The sequence below is a fragment of the Triturus cristatus genome, chromosome 3_1, assembly GCF_964204655.1.
Source record: "Triturus cristatus chromosome 3_1, aTriCri1.1, whole genome shotgun sequence".
In the NCBI taxonomy this organism is placed as follows: Eukaryota; Metazoa; Chordata; class Amphibia; order Caudata; family Salamandridae; genus Triturus; species Triturus cristatus.
In genome coordinates, this window is record NC_140583.1 from 443,762,308 (window position 1) to 443,788,137 (window position 25,830).

The 25,830-nt window shown below is 44.5% G+C and overlaps 1 protein-coding gene across 1 annotated transcript in view; it reads left to right on the forward strand.

Annotated features, from left to right (window-relative positions):
- The window catches only part of LOC146860382 (CDC42 small effector protein 2-B-like), a 192,348-nt gene that overhangs the window by 19,239 nt on the left and 147,279 nt on the right, over nucleotides 1–25,830 (forward strand). The window contains exon 2 of the mRNA XM_085644241.1: nucleotides 9,228–9,505. Within this exon, the coding sequence (XP_085500367.1) occupies nucleotides 9,452–9,505 (54 nt within the window). The 5' untranslated portion in view covers nucleotides 9,228–9,451. The remainder of the gene's footprint in view (nucleotides 1–9,227; nucleotides 9,506–25,830) is intronic.

The following is a 25,830-nucleotide window of genomic DNA, read 5'->3' on the forward strand; positions in this document are numbered from 1 at the left end:
TGTGAGTAACTGTTCTATGTTTTCGAACCAAGGAAGGATGGAAGGCTCAGCCTGTCTTGCCGGATTCGAGCTCATGATTTTCAGATCACCACAGATGCTGTCTTGTAGCATATCAATTCTCGGTTCTGAGAGGTTTGTACAGCCGTTTGTATTACTCTCACATATAGCGTCCTGTCATGCGGTGTTTGTAAAACCTCTCAGCAAGGTTGTGAGTTGACTCATTTGGCCGTATTTATAATTATGCAGTTCCTAACTGCGTTTTCTGTAAAGAAATGGCTCTTGCGAGGGTTTTGCTGTTTGTTGCTTTGCTCCATTGCTGATGTAATATTATTCGAAGTCATAGGTTTTGGGTAACCTTTTAATGTTTTCAATTAACCTTTGCTGACACTGCATTCCAGTCCTCATCGTGTTTTCCAGTGACTGAAAAGTTCATGCTGTGTTCAGCTCTGAGAATGAAGGAAAAGGAAATGAAGAAAAAAAGAATTGTTAAATAATTAACGAAACCTTTACATGTTAAAACCCTACTATTCGTTTCTCTTTACATGAGTTCTTTTTTTCCAAAACACGGGTAGTGGTAACTAGCACTGCATTTCTCGTTCAGACTCCCTTTTCCCATGGGTTATTATGATGGGATCGGCAGCATGTAGCCACCCGTATTTAAAAGTTGTGCTTCATCCTTGGCTAACCTGCTGATGGACGGGATTGTTGGCGTGGGAAGTAGCACAGAGCATCTATGGGACTTGAACTCATTCTGGTTCTGCCTTCATGCGAAGGCCTCAAACCGTTTTACATGAATTCAAAATGAAATATGTAACCTTCCAAACAGATTCAGATTTTGTCTTAAAAACGTGGCTTTACTACGCTCCGCAGCAACTCTGAAAAGTTGTGAGTCTTACTAATAAACTTTAAGCTTAGGATTTTTCGCATAAACAATTGTTTTTGTTTGTCGGCATCGCTGTGAATCTCACTACATCCAATGGACACTGGCAAATTATAGACACTTTTCTTGGTGTAATAAATCTCTTCCACCCCCCCCCCCTAATGTCGCGCCTGCATTCTGCTTCTGCACAAACGGCTTAAAAAACACAAGCCTCCACCTTCTCTGGAACACATGCCTTAACTAAGGGCCTTACTACATGTTGGGTAGAACTGGACATCTCCCACAGTTTAGTGGATGTCCCTTCCGCCACATTTACAGTGCCATTGACATCAATGCACTCTTATTGCGTTTGGGGCAGTCACCAACACTAAATAAGACCCTATCTTCGAGACAGTTGCTGACTAGAAGTCAACAAAGGCTAATGAGGGCTGACTAAGTTTTGAATAGAGCTACAGGAACTGCTCTCTTCCTGTTAAGTTTCCCTTTTGGTTGCTAACGTTTTCCAACATGTCAGTATGGATTCAGAACTCGGGACTTTGGACCTGGCTGCAGATTGCCTTCAGGCCCTCTTCATCCTTAAAGGTGATAGTATTTGACGGCCTCCTGCTGTCTGATTTTGACTGGATGGACGGACTGACACTGTTTGGTGGTGGTGAAGGAGGATTGTTGTGGTATTACAGGATTTGAAATTGGCAGTAGTCGTCTGAAGCCTCAGGTTTCTGATTTGCAGGCCTGTATGCCTGCTCCATCTCTGCACATAGTTCTTCATATTCAGTTACTGTATCTTTCAGTAGTAATGACCGCAAACAAAGTCCCTGCTGTGCCAAGTCAGAGCAAACCTTAGCATTTGTGTCTCTTTACTGTTCAGTGATCTTCGTAGATCATTTATGTGGACAGGGCAAAATGTGGAGACCAGCAAGCATTCTGTAACCTCCAGCTGCACTCCTGCATCGAGCAGGAGCAGTGAGCAGAAGTAACTTTTTTCATTTTCCATTTTTTTGTGACTCCCATTTCCGCACAGCTCCAGCCAGTCCTTGTTTTTCACTCACTCAGATGACTCCCCTCTTTCCCAACGTCTGTGGGAATGCCATCTCTTCTAAACCCACGTCCTCTCTCCACATAACTAACTGCTCTTATTCTGTGCCTTCCACATAGCGAAGGTAAGAATGGCATATCTGTGCAGAATGTGATTGAGGGTGGGCAGAGCCTGACTAATCATATAAAGTGTGGAGGTGAGCATGCGGAGTGAGCTTTTTAGAGCATAGTGGAGGGTACCTCGGGATTTGAATTTGTGTGAGGTAGGATGTGAGTGCATAGTATGATTGAGTGTTGACTGTATGTATAGAAAGGGTCTACGCAGTGCACTGCTGTTAATATACAGAGCATGCCTTGTGAGTGTGTATACTGATCGTGGCTTTACATTTGCTAGGTGTAAGATGTGCAGACTGATGGCTGAGGGTGTGCAGGGAAGGCTTACATAGTGCATTGATGCTAATATGCAGTGTGCGCCTCACACTGCGCCTTCACATGTACAGATCGTGGATTTAGGTTTCCTGTGGTGCATAAAACAGTCATTTGGGTTGAAAGCATGGCTGAGGACTTGGAGGGTGAGGGACCACAAGGTATGGCAAAGCGAATAGAGTGAGTGGGTCAGAGTGTGGGGATAAAAAATGAGGTCATCCTCAGAACTCAGGTTTTAGTATTCTAATCTTGTGGGCTCATTAATGTTGGTGTGTTCTACAAAAATCTGTAGTCCAGGATTCTGGTTGCCTACCACAAAAATAATTTAATTTACAACATTGGTTTATAAAAAATGTTTTTTCAAAAATTGGAATCCCGCCCTGCCACCCCACCCCACCTCGTCCTTTTTGTTTGCTGGCTGAATCCCAATGTAAGGAATCTGATGCACAAACCAGAGGAGAACACTAAAAAAAAAAAAAAAAAAAAAAAAAAAAAAAATTTAAAAAATGATTTTTTAACACAGTTCTTGTATAGCATGAACTTGGCCTGAGGGGATTGGAGCGCTTTACACAAGAATCAGATTAGTGGCACATTGTGTTTTTTAGGGACCTGGTTATCAAGTAATTTGCCAAGGATTATAGGATGTTGAGTTGAGGCTGGGATTCAAATCTGGTTTCCCAGTTATAAAGTTGGCCCCTCTAACTGTTAGGCCACATCTTGCCTATACTTACGACATACTTGCACAGTAGCCATGTTAGTATATTGCCTTTTGTGACTAGTGAATTGGAGAAACTTTCCAAACTAAAACTGGTCATATAAATGCGACTTTCTTTGAAGCAAAGTTTAGACATTAAAACTGCTTAAGGAGAAGCAAACCAGGAAATATAGAATTATATGAATTATCGGCATTTTAAGCTAATGAGTCCTCACAATTGGGAGGACTCTAAACTTGATACAAACAGGGCATCGGGTGTTCAAATTATACTGCTTCTAAGGTCATGAATTTGAAAGTAAAGATGAATTACAAATAAAATTCACCTCATCCTTGTTGTGCATGCTGCCATATTTGCTGAATGTTTGATTATCTTTCAGCAATAAGTAGTTTCAGAACTAGACGATCACATGGTTCTATCTCCTCTTAATTTTTTTCCCCACTACATTACTTTCTTTTTTACTATTGGCGGAGCAGGAAGCAAAATGTAGCTTTTTAGGTAGAAGCCTAACAGACAGCCCAGCTGTCTAGTTTGCTAAAGACATCTGGGTAACATTCAAAAAGCTTTCCTGGGAATGCATTCCGCCTATTGCTTACCATTGGCTTTGTGGTTTGGAACTCACATTATCACTCTAAACCACTACACGCTATGCCACTTTAATCTAAACCATTACACTCTATGCCACTGCACTGTACTCTGCACCACTGTATTTTACACCACTCTACGCTGCACCAATCTACGCCACTGCATTCTAGTCTGCACCACTCAATGCCACTCTACTCTGCACCATTGCACTCTACTCTGCACCACTCTAATCTAAACCACTGCATTCTACTATGCTGCATTTTATGTCGAGAAATCTAAGCCGCTGCACTCTGCGCCGCTGCACTCTGCGCCGCTGCACTCTGCGCCGCTGCACTCTGCGCCGCTGCACTCTGCGCCGCTGCACTCTGCGCCGCTGCACTCTGCTACGCTAAATTCTAAGCTTCTGCATTCTACACAACACTCTGCGCCATTCCACTCTACGGCACTCCACACAACTCTCCTCTAAGCCACTAACTTTTAGCCATGCTGAACAGCAGCCACGCTGGTGTACAAAATGACTAAAACACATTAGCAAAGCCAATAGCTCTCAGCATAGCTGAGACCGGTTGGCTTTGCCACTGCTTGTTTCCAGTGGTTATACCGGCAAATGGAGTGATGAGTCTTTGCTCCTTTACCCCACCAAATGCCCTTGACCCTCAGAAGATAGAAAAGTGAATGACAGTGCCACCTCATAAGAATGTGGTGTAATGGGGAGCCTGTAGTTGTCCTTTTTAAGGGCGAACTTACCCTAAATATGAGGTCAACGGATTTCAGTTAAATATTTGGTTGAATTAAGGTTGTACATGTTCATGGAGCCATCTACACTAAACTCAGCCACTCACCTCGTAGCTTAAAAAGGTGGGAGGGTCTCTTGCCTGACGGTCAGGACCCTCAACTGTTCTCTGTATCAGGGTTCCTATAATAACTTTGAACCCCTCAAGATATCCCAGTTAAAATCTGCTTATATCTTTTGCGGTGATTCCAGGTTCTGCGATTGAGTGTATCACCATGGATTTGATTCTGTGACTTTATTTTGATTGCATAATTATGTAACCCAGGAGCAAAAAGCTCACCGCTTATTTGAGATTAATCTACAGTAGGGTATTGCTGTCACTTCTAGACCTACATCTGCAGTCTAAATAGTCCAACAAAAGTACAGTTGCAAGATTAGGGTCTGATGGATAGTTCACTTTTGAGGTTTTGTGCGCAGGAGGAGGAATTGGAGCCTAACATCAAGAACCAGCAGACTTCCAGGAACATCCGTCTTTACTTTTTTTGAACTAAGATTGATGACTAGCTTGCATCCGGATACATAGCCTAAAAGTCTGATTGAGTTGAAGGAGATTTTTTTTTATTTTTTTTATTTTAAAGAAAACAAATGCTCCTCAGCACTCGCTCACCCTGCAATCACTCCACCGAGATTTGGCCTCAGTGACCTCTCAACTCCAATGCACTGAACCTCCTCTTCCTCACTGAAATCTGGCTCAACCCCACAGCAGTGCACAACATCGCTGCAGCCATCCTACTGGATACAAAATCCTGCAACAGGATCGACCCCATACACCAGGAGGAGGACTCTCCATCATCCACAGACACCATCAATTGTACCTCCTACACTGATCTAGTAGCCACATTTATGGAACATTTGCACTTCAAGCTTCATACAGACAGTAAAACCACTGTCAAAGGCACCCTCGCCTACTGGCCCCTGGGAACTTGCACCTACTTCAGCAACCTCCTCATCATGGGCATCAATAACTTCATACTCCTAGCTGATCTCAACTGTCATCTCGACAACCCCATGGACTCCAACTCCATGTACTTGCTCTAGAGAACATCAGCCTCACTGAGCTCGTACAAGACCCCGCCCACCTCACCGGACACACCCGGGACCCTATCTTCTCTTTCAACTGCAAGGTTAGTCAGCCACATCACTCCACTCATCAATGGACCACTCCATCATTCACGTCCACATAAAATTGCCACCAACCACCCCTGCAGAGTCTAGCAACAGCCCAAGCCGTTGCTGGAAGAAAGTTACAGAAATGGAATGGCCCTATGCCCTCAACTACACTACCCACACCAATGACCTTATCAACGACACAAAGATTTTAACAACTGTATCAATACCTGTGCTAATACCCTGGCGCCCCAGAAAAACTCCAAACCTAAAAGATCCAAAAAAACAGCTAGCTCAGAGTCCAAGAGTTTGCAAACAACTCAAAAGGAAATGGAGAACCATCTGAGGAACCACTGCAAGAAACGCCTGCAAGGCTTCACTTAGACACTATCACCATTAAGCGAAAGAGATGAAGAAGGCTCTTACCGTGAGAATCTGATCTAGCTCCTTACAACTGCAAAGAAATTTTCACCATTGTCGAGGAATTCACCAACCCAACAGCCGCAAACATCACCATCACCCCTATACAAGAACTCTTCAAAAACCTCTCTGACTTTTTCCACTAAAAAAATCACCAACATCCACAGCAAAGCAAACCCCAGCCATCCCCATCGACCTTCCCAGCCTGCTAACCTCCGCTACCAAAGACTACCAACTGACAGCATAGAAAACTCTTCCATCGAAGATACTGCAGCCATAATAAAACCAGTCCACTCAAGGGTGGCCACAGAACCTTGCCCCCGCCATATCTATAACCTGCGAAGAGCCACGATCAGGCCTACACACAGGCTTTCATCATCAACACAGCCCTCAAGATACCCACCTTCCCAGATAACCGGATACACGCTAAAATCACCGGTTTCCTCAAAAAAACACTCAGCCGATCTCAGTCATTGAAAACCCCATCAACCGACCACTCTGACCACCTAGAATGGCACAAACACCTGGACAACTTGCAATCAGGATTCTGAAACAAACGCAGCACTAAAACAAGCTTTATTGCTGCCACAGACGACATATGCACCATCCTCTACTGTGGACAGAGCGTCGCCCACATCCTCCTTGACCTCTCTGCCGATTTCAACACCTTCTCTCACCACACACAAATCGGTAGTCTACACACAGTGGAATTATAAGGACCAGCAACAAATGGATGGCTTCCTTCCTCTCTCGAAGACCATAAGTTAGGCTCATACTGTTCACATCAGAACACAACAACTTTATCTGCGGAGTCCCACAGGGCTCATCAGAATCACCATCATCTCCTATGCTGACAACATCCAGCAAATGTTCCCTTTCACAAGACGCCATCACCACCAAGGCATACTTTAAACAATGCATGACCAGCATTGCGAATTGGATCAAAAAGAACGGCCTCAAGCTCAACACCTACAAACTGAAGTGCTGATCTTCGGGAATAAGAGCTCACCTTAGTACTCCACCTGGTGGCCTGCTGAACTCTGACCCACACCCAACCCAACTGAAAACGCTAGGAACCTAGACCTCATCCTGGACATCAACATCACCATGAAGTCCTAGGTCAACGTCGTCTCGTCTGCATGCTTCCACATCCTAGGCATGTTACGTGAAGTGGCTTCCACTGGTCACCAGACTTGGACCATAATCCCAAGCAGTTTGAACTACGGCAAGGTTCTTCGTCTGCATCACTACTCCTCTTCTGCACAGACTCCAAATCATCCAAAAACGCAACAGCTAGACTCTTATTCGGCCTCCTGCACTGACACCACACCACTCCTCGAAGAGATCCACTGGCTCCACATCTAAAAGCTCTGCCAGTTCAAACTTACACGCATTCAAGTCAGTACACAACATGGGGCCCGTACACCTCAATCAACCACTTCACTGCCATCAACCCACCAGGCAACTTAACTCGGCATCACTCACTGACGCACACTCTTGAATCCACAGAAGCAGAACATGAGGTCGATCATTCTCCTTCAGGACAGCCAAATCCTGGAATGACCTCCCCCAACACATCAAGGCCTCCTCTCCACATTTCTAGAATTCCACAAGTAAATGACGACCTTGCTTTTCAATTGGTATTCTTGCGGGACCATCAGGACTACCTATACTCAGGCTCAGTCTCACCACTCGCTGACTCTCACCTACCAAGTGCCTGGATACTCTCCTGGGTGACTAGCAGTGCCTTGCATTACATGACAAGAAACAGTGGATTTATTTCATAGGTGGACCGATGAATGACGAGACGTCCCTTCATTTGCACCTGAAAAGGCTCAGCCTGCCATTGTAGAATCCCCACCTGTTTACGCATGTGGTCAAATTTCCAAGCTCCCCATAAGACCAATGCCCGCATTTGATTAACTGATATTGGTTCAAAAGAATTTTGGTGCTCTAAATTTGCATAATATAGATGCAACCCATAACTGGTAGCCTACGTGCAGAGCTCAAGAGTCAGGTTGGGAAAAATTCTCTAAAGACCTGCAAGTTTAAAGACGCAGATTAGTGAAACTGCCTTTAATTGGGCGGCAAGGGACAACTTAAACCCAAAGTTCCACATTTTCTTTTTGTGGGAGTGGAGTAATTGTCCATTTAAGGAATTAATAAGAATGGGCTCCATAAGTTCTCCCAACTGCTTATGTCTTTAATTTGAGTTGTGGTTGGAAATCCTACTCTTTTAAATCTTATCTGAGACATTCACGCCTGGCCTCAACCTCAGACTTTCTGGAAGTTGTGTGTAGTCTATATAATTGCCCTAAATATTGAACTGGCCAGGCAAAGAGGTGGATCCCTTGAAAGCACGATGAGATGATATTTAAGGCGATGTTAAAAGGGCCTAGCAGAGAGTAGAGAGACAACTTCATATCGTTAAGTGAAGAATGACCTTTACCCTAAGGAGGGAGTTTGAACTACCAACTGTGGGTAACTCTTGGCCTGTACATTGCAAAATGCAACATTGCTAAGTTATTGGGTGCGGAGCAAGAGCCACAACTGGACCAATGGAATAAGGACATGGACTGGTGCATGATTGCCAAAAGGGTTGTATATAAGGGCCGAGGATGTTCCAGGAAATGGGACAAAATCTGGAGACCTTGGAATAGTTCTAACTTTGGCCACCAGAGGCAGTCAGAGCCGGCAACCGATGTACTGAGATGCTGCATCAGAGCACCACTGAGAGATGACAACATAGAGATGGGATGGATGTAGGGGGGGGGAGGGGGACTGAAGCTTTATGGCTATACGATGAAATGGTGTTTAATATTACTTTATGTTGAAAAAGAATGACCTTTACCCATGCCCTAGCAGGATATTGAAAGTCTATGAATTAAAGACGATTAATCAAGACCGTACAGTCAACAATGTAAATAGCAAAACAAATTAGATCTGAAACCCTTTTGTGCTATACTAGATCTCAAGACCGGGTTTGTTTCAGTTATTGTAAAGGTACTAAATCCAGTCCTTCCTAGTTTGGAACATCACCGCAAACTACTTAGTCATCGGTTTTGATCTTTCTCTGTTTCGTTGTCTTTAATGTGATTTCAAAACTCAATTGCCTGTGAATATGTTTACAATTGCAATGAGTTCATTGTTTGTGAGGATAGGGATGTTTATCTGGCTCTATATATTCGTATGCGCCTGTGTGTGAAAGCAGTTGAATGCTGTGTGCTTTTCTCTGTATATTAACACGTCTTTTCTTTTCTTTCAACAGGCGTGCAGAATTCTTGGTGCTACACTGCGAGTCCATAATAAAACAGTGTTTTTTATGCGAAGTTGCGACATCAGCCTCTCTTGAGAAACCAGCTTCAGTCGGTGCTGTTCCTGTGCACGTGGCTTCCGGTGTGCGCTTGTGGTTCACCATCAACAGCAAGACAGAAAAAAGAAATAGATTTAAGAAGAAAAGGGAGCAGGTTCTTTTGGGCCTGCAGACACAAAATGACTGAGTTTTTTGTGTGTTTTAGTTGTTGCATTGGGGAACAACCACAGCCGGTAAGTTATTATTTAATGTATTGCTGTGCAATTTTAATAGTAAAACTATGGTTTTGGTACAATTATCCAGTTTTAAAAAGGTTAAGCAGTGCATCTGGTAAAATGTTTCCTTAAACGTATGACCAGTTTATTGAAACTTGGGGAGCAGTAGGTTTTAGAAGGAATATCCTTCTTGGTGTGTGGACAATCTCAGGGGAACTCCCAGTTAAGTAAATGGTTCTTACCTGTCCCAAACAATGCAGTGTGTGCTAAAAATTATTCTGTACTAATAGTGTGTTGCCTGAAAAGCTCCAAATATTATATGTTTACCTTTCAAAGAAATCTCCTACAGGATTTATCCCAGCGTCCATCCAAATCCGTTAGTCAAAATGTTTAGAGAGCAAAGTGAGTTTTGACAAACTTCGTAAGGGTGTCTCTGGGTCATAAGTAGTTATCCCCACCCCCCCCCCCCCCCCCCAGTGCAGGTGTATATGTGTACCAGCAGTATTTGACAACTTTAAGTGATCATGCCAAACTTCTCATGGGTGTTTCGATGTCCAGTAATGTGTTCAGGAGTGAAGCTCCTCTTAGGCATATAGCAATTTCTAGAGTGTCTTGTTCAGCGGGGTCCCACACCCATCTGGCTAGCCAGACCAATTGTGCAGCCAGGTAGTACATTTTCAGAGATGACTTCCAATTTCCCTGTTATGCACTGGTAACACCATTTTATTCTCTGCAAGTCTCGTGTATTTGTCTGCCCATACAGAGTCTGATAGTAGGGCATTGAATTCCTGAAAGAAAACCGGTTTCAGCTGCACAGGGAGTACCTAAAAAAAAAAAGTGTATGTGGCAATATTGACATCTTGAGAGTAGCCACTCTGCTCATTGGGCAAGGGGGGGGGAACCCTTCCAAAATGTCACTGAGGAAATAATGGAAGAAATTGTTCTGCCACTGTTACTTTGTATGTATTGTTCTTCATTGTGGTATACCCAAACACCCAGGTATTTGACGTTGCTGGGGGCCGGGGGGGTAGGGGCAAGTTATCCTAGTGTTTAAACCGCTGGGGGCACGCGCCTCCGCATATGCATGTATAGGAAAAAGATTGGATTTGCTCCAATTTACCTTTAATCCCAGTGCTACACAAAAATTTAACAACTGTGACATTACGTCTGATAAACTCTTACACTGGTCTTGGAGATACAATACAGTATTATCGACGTGCAAACAGATGATTTGTGGTTCTTGAACAGAGATGCCCCATCTGCTCCATTTTTAAACGCCCATGCAGGTGGTTCTGTTGCTAATGCAAAGATCAGTGTGGGTAGTGGCAGAGAACTTTGGGCTTGTCCGTCTGTAAAAGCTTCACTCATTTTAGAAGGCCCTCACACAACCCCACACGGAACACCACCTTGAACAAGAAACACCATGACACGATGTCAACAGCCTCTTATCCAGCAAGGTGACCATGGGCAGCAAATGCATCCTGGAGGCCTTATCCATGATGTGGAAAAGGTCTCTTGTTTGTGCATGTCTCTCTTCCCAAAATGAATCCACATTGATCCTTGTGGACTAAGGATCATACTAGGGTGGCATTCTGTGCTGGAGAAGTGTAGCTCACTGGTTAGAGGAGGCATACCCTGAAGCAGAGATCAGACCCGGGACCTGGGTTCGATTCCCAACGCGGCAGGGTCCAGAGCCCAATTGTCCACGGGCTCGATAATTCTCGCTTCGGTGCCCACTCTAAGCACGAGTTCACACTATGCAGCTCTGGGCAACAAGCCTGCTTAATCTCCACAACGGCCCCCCGCGGCGGGATGCCTGGCTTTCACCTTGGGGATGCCCAGTACGGGTTATCTTACAGGGAAAAACCAGGACGGGTTCCCAATGCAAGCGCCAAGATGCCCGTAGGGTGATAGCTGCGCTCTATAAGTACATCAATCAATCAATCAATCATTCTATTGGCCAGCTATTTACCTCCAAAATGTTATACTCCGAGTTGATGAGAAATAGAGGCCTGTAGTGAGTCCCTTCCAGATTTTAAAAGCACCACTATTGTTGCACGTCCCTTCCAGATTTCAAAAGCACCGCTATTGTTGCTCTGCAAGTAGACTACGGTTACACACCGCTTAGGCTGTATGTTATGTTATGTTATGAAAACGTATACAGCGCACGGGTACCCTGAGGTGTCCTGGCGCTTGCTGCAGTCCCCCGACTTTAAGGTTACAGCCAACAAGATGTTTTCAATGCCTTCCTGAATGGCAGTAAATCCTTAGAATTTCTCAAACAGAAAGGGAGCTCGTTCCAGGCCTTGGCTGTCCCAGCGGAAAAGCTTCTGCCTCCCCATCTAACTCTTTTATAGGCGGTACTACTGCTAATTTTGCTCCTGACGAGCGTAAAGATCTTCTGGGCACATACCACTGAAATTGTTGTTTCAGATGGACTGGACCTGTGCCCTGAAGAGCTCGGAAGACTAAACAGAGTGTTTCAAAGAGGACTCGTTTTTTTACAGGCAGCCAATGAAATTTTTTAATTGCAGTCGAAATTGATGCAAATTTTGAGGTTCTAGTAAGCAGTCTGGCTGCTGAGTTCTGGAGCATCTGAAGTGTTTGTATACTGCGCTCCTACATGTTTAAATATAGACTATTACAATAGTTTAATCTTGACATAATCAAGGTAGTTACCACTGTGCACTTGCAGTCTGCTGGCAGAAGAGGCAGAATTTTTCTCGTGGTCCTGAGAATATAAGAAGTGACAGAGACCACGGCATTGACTTGACCGTGCATGTCAAGATGTTCATCCAATACCACCCCCAGGTTTTTAACTTTCCTGGAGGGTATTGGTAGAGTCCCCATTGAATTTGGCCACCAGCTTGGGGTCCAGAAATTAACATTGTTCCCAAACAGGATTACCTCTGTTTTGCTAGCATTCAGCTTTAAACAGTTTTGCGTCATCCAGCCTCCCACTGCTCTCATATAGTCATGAAGCCTCTCTCCAGTTGCCTTCTCCTGCCCTGGTTAGAGGGATACTACAATTTGAGTATCGTTGGCGTATGATGCAAGACAAAAGCTGAATGACTCGATCAAGGGAGCCCAGGAGGATACATAAATGTTAAAAAGCGTAGGGCTCAAGGAAGACCCCTGAGGGACCCCACATGGAAGAGAGAAAGGCTTTGAGACAAACTCACCCAACGTGACTATCTGAAGTCTGCCCAAGAGGAAGGATTAAAGGAGAGTCCAGGCTTTATCCTTCACTCTGCAGGCCAACAAACGGTCCATCAGTACTCCATGGTGGACCGTATCGAAGGCTGCGGAGAGATCAAGCAGGATTCGTGCAGCCTCCCCCCCCCCCCCCTCCCCCGATCCAACACTCTCCTGATCTCTTCTGTGGATTTAAGAAGGGATGTTTCAGTACTGTGCCCTTCCCTAACTCAAATTGGGTGATGTCTAAAACCTTGGCCTCACGTAAATAGGTACTCAATTCAATATTCATATATTTCTCAACCAGTTTGGAAGGCAATGGGAGGCATGAGATGGGGCAAAAGCTGTTTGGGTGTTTCATATCCAAACTTGGCTTTTTTTAAAGTGGCATAACAGCTGCAGTTTTCCAAACTTTAGGAAACAGCCCTTCAGAAAACATAGCGTTGAATAGAGGAGCGAGTGTCATGGCTATTGGTTCAGAAGCCAGTTTTGCCACTGCTACTGGGCAAGGGTCATAAGGTGAACCTGATTTGGCTGACAGGAGGAGCTTAAGTGTGTCTGTATAGAATAATGATGGAAATTTATCCATACTGAGCTTTGAATCTAGCCCCGATTTATGGCCCTGTGTTAGGTCTCCTGATCCGCAGCCAACTGGACCCTTGAAGGTGCTAAAGATAGTTTCCACCTTTGCCTGAAAAAACATTGCGATTTCTTCGCATAGTTCCTGGCTTGTTATAGTAGTTGCAGGTGGTTGTGGATGTACCAACCTAGTTACTACTTTGAAGAGTTCCTTTGGAGAATTAAGTGCTAGATTAATTTGTCCAGCAAAGAACTCTCGCTTAGTTTCAAACAGCAACTGTTAATAACGTAAGAGGCCTTAATTATAAATTGCTCTCTCAGCTGGACGGTACTCCTTCCTCCAAGACCTTTCCAACTGTTTACATTTCAGTTTTTGTGCCCTCAGATCTTGAGAATACCATGGGGCTGTGGTCTGTGCCCTTTTGGGAATTATTACTTTCTTAGGGGCTCGAGTGTTACAGGCATCTTCTACCCAGGCCGTATATGCGGAAGAAGCTTCCTGCACCTCCGGGGGCAGATCTCCCCGAGTTGAAAGTAGAAGCTCTGTTAGCTCTTTCCCTCCCACTTTGTTCCAGGCTCTAATTTCCTTATGTTTCTTAGGGAGAAGATCCAAACTCTGATGTTCTTGGATGGCCAGCTCAAATAAAATGGCCACATGATCCGACCACGCTAAAGGCAACACATCAGTAACCGGAAGGTATGGGTGACTTGAGAAAATCCCATCTAACGTGTGCCCTGCCATGTCAGTGGGCCTTTTAACTAGTTGTTTTAGCTCTGCACTGCTCATTAAATCTAAGAGGTTTGCCGTGTCTGTCAGTCTGCCTCCAAATGGAAATTAAAATCTCCCAGTATCGTGTAGGAGTCTAAGCTCAAGCCCTCCTCTAATAACGTACCCACAAAGATAAAAACGGGCTCCTAGGACCAGGTGGTCTGTATACTAGGATTCCCCTAAACATATGATGGTGGGAAAGGCTAAGAGAGAAGGACAGTGCTTCATATGAAGTATTAGAAATTATTTCAAAAGTCCCTTTAATTGAACTATGATAAATTACTGCCAGTCCCCCTCCTTTCTTGAAGGGTCTATTAGCCGTATAGCCTAAGAAGCCGGGGGTGCGTCGCTTTCACTAGAGCTGGACCAGACGCCTCATCTGTCCACGTTTCTGTAATGAAAGCCAATTTAATTTTTCCATCCTTTATTAGGTCTTCACATTCAACACTGTGTTTTACTAGTGAGCGTGCATTCACCAATAGACAATTTAGCACGGCTTCAGCCTCCTTATTGTTAGGAATCCTATCTGGTTTCCCCCTAGAGAGGTTTAATGGCCCCAGCCCCGGCAGCGTCCTTTGACAAAAATTACAGGATCTCACCATAAGTCCAGGCTCTGTATCAAACGCGAGACAGACACATCCAGGTTTTCTTTTGCAGCCATTCAGTAACAATAACTGCTCACTGGAATATTTTAGGGAAGGCGGCTTACCTTTGGAAATTTGAGCAGAGGTTCTGGCGCAGAGCGCGGACGGGCGCAGACGGAAATGCCTTGGGTGCGCCCGCGGCGCGCTCGCACCATGTGACGATATATAGCGTCAGGGCCTGAAGACTGGACCGCTGACCGTGATTCTCCTTGTACCTAGCAGCAATTTGGGAACCAACTCCCCCTTCGAAGTTGAATAAAGGTGTAATGTCGTGTCTTGCAGAAAAGAGTCCTCACTATTTGTATTTGTGTCCCGACGGATCAAATATAATGTCTTGTAATACTCTTTGAATATTTAATTAATTGCAGACTGCATATACGTTATCCATTAGCCACTCTTTTTGAGCAGATCAGTTGTCTGTCCAAGGTAGTACGCAGCAACCATGCCAACATTTACCCCACTGTTGCCTTCAGGGTGTTTTCGTTTTTGAACTCCACTCAGTCTGTTGACCAATATTAAATAATCTTTGTGGTTGCCACCTTGCATGCAATTTATAATGAAGTCACTCGCCATTATGTTTACAAGTTCCTTAAGTTCCCTCACTTTAAGACCTGGAGCATAATTACCTTCTCAGCACCATAGGCCGTCTTGAGACATTCTTTTAAGGAGTCCAATTCTATAGACGTTTTTTTGACCTACCCCTCATTCTCCTGCAAATAATGAGTGATATGGGATTCCTATTTCAGGGTGAGTGTCCGATTCCAGAAGGGAGTCAGTGTTCAATCTCCATGTAGGAATATGGGACCTGGCTTCCAACATTTGAAGTGTCAACATTGGATTATGGTCTGAGAGCATGGGTCTTCCATATGCTACCCAATCTGGCCAAATATCTCTAGTCTGGTGTGTATTTCATGTACCGGTGAATATAAAGAATAGTCAGCAGCACTGGGAGTTCATGACCCTCTAATTTTCTATAAAGTGTCATTGTTTCATTCATTCCACTAAGTGAGATGTCTGACCTGCATGGAGAGCCCTGTAGTGGTGGGACTAATCTATCTCGTGGGACACCTGTAACCATAATCTAATCTCCACCTATTTCACAGCATGTATCCTGTGTCATAACCTTTACTGAGTGAGCTCCTCAAAATAGTGTGTTTGATTGGGTGCATATAGGCTCCTGTGTTTTCAAGGGAATCTCCCTCTACACCCGACACAACCACAATTTCTCTTGGGGTCTATATAAGTTGTCCTCACCATAAAAGGTAGTTCCGATGGTAATCAAATCAGAATCCCCCTGGCCATCAAATATGAAGTGCCCGATACCTGCACCGCAGTTTCCTGTGTAGTTTATAGCAAGTTCTGTGGCATGCTACTGAACACTTCTGCAGTTGAGTTAAGTAAGCACTCTATGGTATTTCAATGGTGCCCTCCCAATATCTTCTGCAACCTATGCTTACCGGTAGATCACCAAAGTGAAGATTGCAATGCGTGTTCGGCGTTCACCCCGAAAACCCTTAGGGTAAGGGAGAGGCAGAAGAGCCAACTATAACATGCAGGGGCCGAGCATAGCACCATCTCTACGGGACCTGGGCCTCCATCGAGGAGGAGTACAGTGTCGCAGAAAGGCCAGAAGGCGACTCCGAGATGGACATCCAAGTCGTTGAGGTCAAAAAGAAAGCTTCGAGAAAAACTAGACTAGTCTAAAAAACAGACTTGAGCGCCTCAAAGGAAGTGTCAGCGTCAAAGTACTTGATGTCCGCAGATGCATCACGAGAAAAAAATACTGTAGGATCCTTTGACAAGGTCTCCTTAACGGCAAAGAACCTCAAAAGATCCAAGACGTTGAGAGAAGGTCAAAGAAAGGATGCATTGAAGTCTTAACAAGAGCGGTCGAAATCCGAAAAAGCATGGCCTGGGGTCAACCATCTAGGGGCCTTCTACCGCAAAAAGAGGCTGAAAGTCTCTATGCCGAAACTTACGTCCGAGATCGAGAAGAGGAAAAGGCTTGAAGTAGAAATGGAGTGTTTTACAGCAAAAGAAGTATTTTGCCCAAAGCTTGAAACCATTCAAGATACCACCAAAGACCTTGATGGCAATCGAGATTAGCGTAGAGGATTTCGAGTCTCCCTTGACCCACGAACCTCTAGAGGAACAGGAAGAGGAGTCCTTTTTCAAAGAAGAACACACATGCATAGGATCAGAAACCTCCGAGGTCCAAGAGCTGCAATGGCAAGCCTCAACACAGATTCCCAAGAAGAGGCTTTCGACATCTATCCTTTGATGTCTTCGCCACCAGACGATATTGGTAGGTACAACCAAGTCATTAAAAAAGTAGCAGATGCCTATGGAGTACAACTCGAAAAAGAAAAACCTCAGTCATGTTTTTTGCTGGAAACTCTAATGCCTACAGAATCAAGGAACCAATTCCTTCCTATGCTACCAAATGTGCTAGAACAGAGAAAGGATGCATTTAAGGAGCCTGCCGCATCTTAGGCAATTACTCCTAGAGGGGATTAAAAATACAAACCCTCCTCCAAGGATCCTAATTCCATCAAGGGGGTCAGTGACTGCTGACTCCATCAGAACAGCCACGGCCAGGAAGAGGGCTAATGTACCAAGTACTACTGGGCCACCACCAGATAAGGAAAGCAAGAGAATGGACCTCATGGGCAGGAATGTCTAGAGAAGAGAGAAGTGCGGTGAACCACTGGCGCATCGCCAATTCTAATGCTTTGCTCAACTGACAACCAAATGATTGCACTCCTAACACAATACACACCCCAAAAACATCAGGGAGTGGGCCTGCAAATGGAGCAAAATTACAAAAGACAAACAACCAGTTCCTCCAACATTCTATACCAGTAGGAGGCGGGCTAAAAAACGTCCACCACAAAGGTAGAGAAATCACTTCAGAAAAGTGGATCCTGAACATAATACAGTAAGGTTACTGCATATAACTAAACAAATCCCCTCTAAAAAGAGGCCCAAGGAGGGAAGTATACTCTAAAGAGTAAACTACTCTGCTACTCCAGAAGGTACCAGACATTCGGGCGAAGGAAGCTATAGAGCTAGTGCCACACAGAAAAATAAACCAGGGAAATTACTCCACATACTTCCTAATTTCAAAGATAAACGGAATGCTGAGTTCTATCTTAAATCTGAGGTTCCTTAACAAATTTATAAATACAAGGTTCAAGATCTCAACCCTGCAGGAGGTGATACCACAGCTACATAAAAGGAACTACATGGCAACAATAGACTTAAAGGACGCCCATTTGCACATCCCAATGAAAACCAGCACAAAACTCTTAAGATTGGTGATAACAAGACACATTACCAATTCAAAGTGCTAACATTCTGTTTAAAGTCACCACCAAGGGTATTCACAAAGTGCCTGTCCGCAGTGGCTGCTTACCTGAGAAGCCAGGGAATGGCGATTCTCAGATTAACATGACCAGAGAATCAGGATTTCATTAAAGAAGCGGAGGCTAACATTATGCTTAATTTTTATTATGCCACTCCTGTCAGCAGCCCCTTTAAAGAATACTCATGTCCAACAACAATCCAGAATTGGAATACAAAAAAAGAACAAAAGTCTCCATCATGGAACTCTTTGCCTCCTTTTTTTTTTTTTTTTTTATTTAACAGACAAACATGTGAACATCCCATCGTTGCACTCAATCACGTTTTACATTATCTGCAGTTCAGGTCAGGGATACAGTATTGCACATCATGGACTTGGAGGGGATGGGTTTCACCACTCGCTCAGTTATTTGCACTGCTTTACCATTGCACCCCCTCGGCTGTGCCTAATTTTGTCAGGGATCTACACTTGTCCCACGGATTCTTTATCTTCTCCCACTTTTTAGGGCATCCCCTGCTCTGGTAGACTGCTTTTTCAGCCAGGCAACACCAATCTAGGTCTTGTTTCTAGGCAGCGAGCATTCCCGTTTCCTGCACTCCCCAAAGTCTGGCCATGTTACGCTTCGCCACCCCGGAGGCTAGTGCTAGCCATGTTGCCACCTGAGGTCGCCAAATGATTTAGGCCAGTGGTTCCCAAACTTTTGACTCCTGAGGACCCCCATTGAGTCACCACCGGAAGCCAGGTAACCCTAAGCAATTTGTAGGATTTAAATTTCAAACATTAAAACAGTAATTCGAAAAAGATAAACACACATGTGCACATAAAACAAATATTCAAATTACTAAGGATTTTAAGGGCATATTTACAAGCCCCTATCACCAAGGTAATGTCACTTTTTGCGACATTCTTGTGGCGATAGGGGCTTCGCCTTATTTACAACGCAGCGTTACGCCATGTGGCGTAACACTGCCTTATAACTAAAGCCCCCTTTCACACAATGCTTAGCGCGAAAGTGGTGGGCAGTGGGTGTTGCGGTGGGCTTTCCACTGCAACACCCATTGATTTTGACGCTGCCCCTATTTTCTAGGGCAGCGTAAATAGAAGGCAGAACCAAAATTAAGACCGGCGAAAACCTAGTCCTAACTTGGCAAAACAAGGAGAAATGGTTTCCCTCTCCTCGTTTTTGCTTTTTCCATGTGTGCTGCCTTGTCAAGCACACCTGGAAAAATCAAAACACCTTAGATTATTTATTTACAGGAAGGTGACCCTTCCTGCCTATAAACAATCTTTTAAAAAAATGACATTATGTAACTTCCGTGTGTGCTACATTAAGAAGCACACATAGAAGTGACAAAAGTGCCTATCAAGATTTCAAGGGGAACCTTCCTGTACATAAACAATCTTCCCTTGCATTCAGATGCCCTTGAACTATGGTGCAAGAGTGCCTGAATTGGCGCTACACTGCTAAGTGTAGTGCCAGCGCAGTGGGAAATGCAGGGCTACACCATATTCTTGTAAATATGGTGCAGCCCTGCGTTTCTGAAGTTGCGGAGAGTGTCGTTAAGCCAATGAGGATAACGACACGCTCCACCACGTTTGTTGTAAGTATCCCACTTATTATTTTATATTGAAAGAATTTGCAAAAAACTAAAAGTTTTAATGGGAAGGTGGGTGCTGCATCTCCGTGACTAACTTTTAAATGGTTGGTTTTATTTCGCTCTACGAGGCTCCTGGTCCTGCCTAGGCCAGACTAGAAACCCAAAGCAGCCCTGGCAAATATTTTCAGACCAGTCCCCATACGGTGCACACCAAGTGCGGTGAGGCAGCCTAACCTCTACAAAGGGGACTTTGGGACGCTCTCCCCCCCCCATAAACAAATGTTGGAAACAATGGTGCAGTCTGCAACACATTTATCATTATATATTGAATTGTGTTAGCTTTGAAAGAATAGTAAATGAAGACCTTACCATGCACCAGGATACGACAATCTTTATTGGGGTTCTTCAATGATTCCCTTATCACCCTCCAACAGTGCCTCTCATCTCTCCTTAGCCCCTCTGTCGCTTGCATTTCATTTTTTTTTTTATAGCATCTCTCATAGCATTGTAGGATGTCTGAACACATAACAGCACACACATATAGAGACAATAAATCATACATGCAAATCGGTGTATAGAAAATGTTACACCAAGAGACGTATCATTAGGACCCTGATGCACACGGTCGGGCATTGCTCCTCCTTGACGCGGTTCTGGCGAGGGGTGATTCCTACCTTTTAGAAGTGTTGGGCTGGGATTTGCCCCGGTCACCGAAATTAGTATTACTACACGTCATAGAAGGGATTGGGGCAACATTTATAAGCACCACCTTATGATGCTGGGTTTTACATTAGCAAAGAGGGATATTGCCAGGGCTTGGAAGGCGCCGGCGCCACCTTTGGTGTCTGTATGAAAGAGGGGCCTGGACTTTTGCATGGGATTGGAACTCCTTATTTTTACAGCCAGAGGTTGCCCGCAGAAACATTATAAAATCTGGAAGCGGTGGGCAGATTATCTTGGACTGATGTTGGAACCGATTGTGGAGGGAGTTCCCCCCCACCCCTTCCTGTTTGATGCTATCCCATGTGTACACAGGGCGTCTACTTGTGTGTGGGTTGGGGCGGCGGGTGTGGTGCGTGGCCTGGTTTAGATTGTGCTTCAGAGGTTGTATGTGCGACTTGGGGGTGGTGGGGGGTTGTTGGGGAAGGGGGGTGATTCTGTTTTAAAAATAAAAGGAGGGGGGTATTTCATCTGTATTGCACTTCTCCAGCCTTGCTACATTTCTTCCCTTTGGTTAAAAAGAAAGTCTAAGTCATGATGTTTATGGATTGTGCAGAGGCCTCTGGGATACAGAGCCCTACGATAAATGTCATTTGATGAATAAAAATTGTTACATAAGGCAAAGGGGACTAGAAGGTGTAGGATTGACATGTCATTCATACTGGTAGGCATTTTTAAAGAGTGCTTGGTCAGGAGAAGCACAAACTCAGGATTCATAACAGAACACAGTGGTTAGCATTGACTTTAACAATAAAAATGTATTCCCACCCAAATAAACCTTTTTAGCAGCATCAGGATAATGGAAGATTGGAAAAAAGCATAAATTACTAACTTGTACCATGCAGTTTGCAAGTAGCCCTTTGATGACAATTTATAGGTCACTGTGCTAGATTACGATTATCACTTCGGAACTGCACAGTAACAAAATAATCTCTGTGACAAAAGCAGTGACCCACTGACCTATGCACATAAAATACTGTTTTTTAGATTGCATGGTACATGTTCTTTGGAGTAGGCATATTAACCTGCTGTGCTACATTAGATAAGTCAAAGCTGCCACTAGACAAAACTCATCTCTTTCGAGCAGGTACATTAATCACTGGTGTTATCTTGACACTTTTATTGTTGCTCAAAAGCTGCTAAATATACAAGGAACTTTGAAGTGCTTTTTAAACTGCTGCCTGCAGACCCCAGGGAATGTCACGGACCCCTGGGGGGCCACGGACCACAGTTTGGGAAACACTGATTTAGCCTGTAATGCCCAAATAAGTGCCAACGAGCGTCGGGGTATTTGTGTACCTAGGACTTCAGACATTACCTGGGTGATTCGAGTCCAGTATTGTTGTATTGCGGGGCATTCCCAGATTATGTAGAAGAAAGTGCCTACCTCGCCGCATCCCCTAATTCAGTGATCTGAGTCTGCCCAGCCCAATTTATGATGCAGTGTAGGAGCTGTGCAGGATTCTCAGCAGAACCAGCCGGAATCTTGCCTGTTTTGGCAATTTTTCTGGGACTCTGAATTGCTTCTTGTCAGTCATTGTTCTCTATCAATCCCAGGTCCGCCCTCAGGAAGACGAGGCTCTGGAAGGTTGTTCATGATTTTTCAATAGATAAGGGACGTTACCTTGTCTAGCATAGAATCGAGCAGTAGCCGGTCCTCTTGGGGAGAGTACTCCCGGATGGAGTCTCCTTCTGCTATATAGTGGTGTATGGCTTGTCTTAATTGTATGTAGCGAAAGTGTTCTATATCGGCCAATTGGTATTCATTCTTGAATTCTTCAAAAGTCATAATTTTTCTGTCCCACCATACATCCCCAGTAGTGTCTAGGCCTGTCGGGCTACATTTTATGGAATCCTTGCAGGCGCCCTACGTGCCTCTGCCCGTCACTTTCCCAGAGTGGTGTCTGCTGGGTCAACCTCTGCTCCCACCCCAGTAGCCTGTTCGTAGTCCGTCACGCTCGTGTGTGTGTGTGTGTGTGTGTGTCCGTGTGTGTGTGTGTGTGTGTGTGTCCGTGTGTGTGTGTGTGTGTGTCCGTGTGTGTGTGTGTGTGTGTCCGTGTGTGTGTGTGTCCGTGTGTGTGTGTGTGTCCATCTCCCAGCTTTTTCCCGTAGAAGACCGCTAAGTGTCCGCCGCTTCCCATCACGTATCTATCAATCCTGTATGCTGGTTCCGTCTGTGGCTCAAAGATCATCCATTATTATTAATCAGTTGCGAAGCTAGGTAGTAGCTCCGGATGTCCGGCTCCGCTAGACCACTGTTGTACACTCCGCGCTGTAGTTTGTGCAGTGCTTTTTGGGGACTGCCTCCTTCCCATGAGAGATTGGATTGTTCCCCCCTCTATAGCTCTTAAAAAGGAATCTGGGATTCTGTACGGGGTATTTTGTAGAACATAGAGCAATCGCGGCAGGGCCATCATCTTAAATAGTTTCTCTTCCCATTAAGGAGATCGGTAGGTTTGGCCAGTGCCTTATGTCTCCATGCAGCCTCGCCAGTTGTGGATATATGTTAAGGCTTAGGAATTCCTCAGCTGCTTTCATGATCCACATGTCCAGGTGTTTGAATTTGTCGTGGTGCGCTTAAGCTGTGCAGTCCGCCGTGAGAGGTGGCAGTGTGCCCAGAAGCCTGAAAATGAGACTTATCTCAATTTACCAGATACGTAGAGTCGGTGCCAAAGGTATGGAGTATATTTATTATTCTATGGAAAGTTAGTCTGGGTTTGTCCGCATAAAGCAACACGTCGTCTGCATACAGCGATGTGCGCTCCAACCTACCCCCACTTCCCTCAAGGGGTCCCGATGGATCCATGCTGCCAGTGGCTCCAATGCCAGGGCAAAAAGTATTGGGGATAGAGGGCATCCCTGGCGCGTGCCCCCTTGGAGTGTGAATGTTCTCGATACCGAACCATTAACGCACCCCTGGGCCTTTAGACACTGGTACAGCAGTTGAACCCAGGCGCAAAAGCGCTGTCCGAGGCCCAGTTTGAGGTGCACAGCATTCAGATAGGTCCATTTAATACTGTTAAACACCATGCTGGCGCCTCTGCCTCTTTAAATGTGAAACTGTATAGATAAACACTCCTTTTCCATCCGACTTATCCACAAGTCCTGACGTTTACACCTGTGTATCTGTAAACCAAGAACAACATTAAACTCTAAAAAAAAAAAAAAAAAACTTACAACCTCTTAAAACCAATCTAGAATTCTGCAAAATTACCATTAAACTCTATTCGAACAAATTTCCAAAACCTTAAAACCTCTCTACTTCCTTTTTTTTCTCCCCTCTTTCCAAGGGAGTGATGGGTGGGATAATGTTAGCCTCCGCGTCTTCAATTAAATCCTGATTCTCTTGTCATGTTAATCTGAGAATCGCCATTTCATTACAAGACCAGAGGCTAACATTATGCATGTTGAAAGCCCTTCAACACAACATCCGACGTGCTTGATTGGTCTAAAGTAGTGCTTTGCAAAAGTACCCATATTAGACCAATCTGCGGTCTTCAAAATCCTTTCCAAACTTCCTCCAGACCAACGAGCCTTACTTGCCATAGCACCCCTTACCAAGTGTGCTTTAAATATCTCCACATTCACTCCAGTCTCATTCATAGCAAACTTAACCCATCTCAAAATTGTAGCCGTACTTACCGCACCAAAAGGTTTAGCACATGAAATTAATAACTGCATCCTGCACTCAAACTCTCTTAAACACTCAAACACGCGCAGATTCTTACAATCTTCAAACCTTGGATAAAAAAATCTAATTTGTCATGGTCTTAGTTCTCTTCCTTATTTTAAAAAAATACACCATCTGGCCAAACACTCTATTACTTACCTTCAGATACTTGACATCTGAAACCCTCTTACATGAAACTAAACAGAACACGGTCGCTAACTTAACAGAAATATTCTTATTTGATAGATACTTGTTTGAAGACCAATCCATAAAAAGCTTTAACACCAAGTTCACATCCCATAAAACCTCATATCTAGCTTTAGGAGGCCTCCTAATCCGCATCAAAATTCTACAAACTAAAGCATTACTTCCAACAGACTTACCGCCACCCACCGAAGTACCTGCAGAAATTGCAGACCTATAACAATTTATAGTCCTATAACTTAAACCTTTCTCAAAAATCTCCCCAGAAAAGTCACTACTTCCAGCACAGGAGTCTCCACAGGATACAAATTCCTCTCCAAGCACCAACTTGCCCAAAAGCTCCAAACTCCTTTATATCTTCTCCTAGTACCTGGGGCCCATGACTCCTCGAGTAACTCTGCGGCCCCCTGCGAAATAACTCTGAATGCTCCAGAACATCTGACACCTTCCAAACAAGAAGGTTCAATACTCCTTCCAATACAAGAGGATGCTCCTTTGCTACTGTGTTGGTTAACAATTCTTCCGATGCCGGAAACAGCAAAGGAACCTCTCCTGCTAATTCCATAACTCCTGGAAACCATGCCTAGGACACCCAGAAAGGGGTCACTAGAACCAACTGACATCACTCCTTTATCACCTTCAGAAGAACCCTCTGAATCATTGTGAAGGAAGGGAAAGTATACCTCTTCATTACTGTCCAACTCTGTTGAAAAGCATCTAATGCCTCCACTCCTGGATCTGGCAACCAACTGCAATACCTTTCCATCCGACATGTCAGCCGTGTTGCAAACAAATCCACTTCTCATGAACCAAACCTCTGTTCTATCTTTGCAAAATAATTCCGATTCAGCAAACGATCCCTGTAATCCTTTACATATATTGAGTTCCAATTCGCCACTGCATTCATGTTCCCAGGAGGGTACTCTGCTCTTACTGCAATCTTGTGTTCCTGACAAAAACTCCTTTGCAGTATCCGAAAGATCCTTTGACCTGCAACCTCCCAGCCTGTTTATGTAACATACTGCTGAAATATTGTCCACCTTTAACACTGTACGTCCCTGAACCACCTCCTTGAAACTCCTCTATGCGAATAAACCTGCTGTTAATTCTAGGCAATTAATGTGCATCCTCTCCTCCAAATCTGTCCATGCACCACCTGTCTCCTACATTCCCAATTGTGCTCCCGAACCGGCGCCACTGGCATCTCTCTAAAACAAAATCCGGTACACAGCCAAAAATTGCCCTTCCATTCCATGCATCCAAATTGTGTAACCACTGATCTAACTCCTCCTTTGCTTCCAAATCCAACTTCTCTTGGTCCCCATACCATAAACCTCTTCCCAGAGCTTCCGCCTTCACGCTCTTCAAAGCATGATAATGCAAAGGACCTGGAAGAATCGCTTGGATTGAAGAAGAAAACAAACCCAAAAGTCTTGCCAAGTCCCTTAAGGATAAGAATCTTACCGCAACACTTGAACAACCTCTTTCTTTATCATACTCACCTTCTTCACTGGTAACTTAAATATCTCCCCTATTGAATCTATCTTGAATCCCAAAAACTCCGTACTCTTTTACGCAATCAAAATAGACTTCTCCCTGT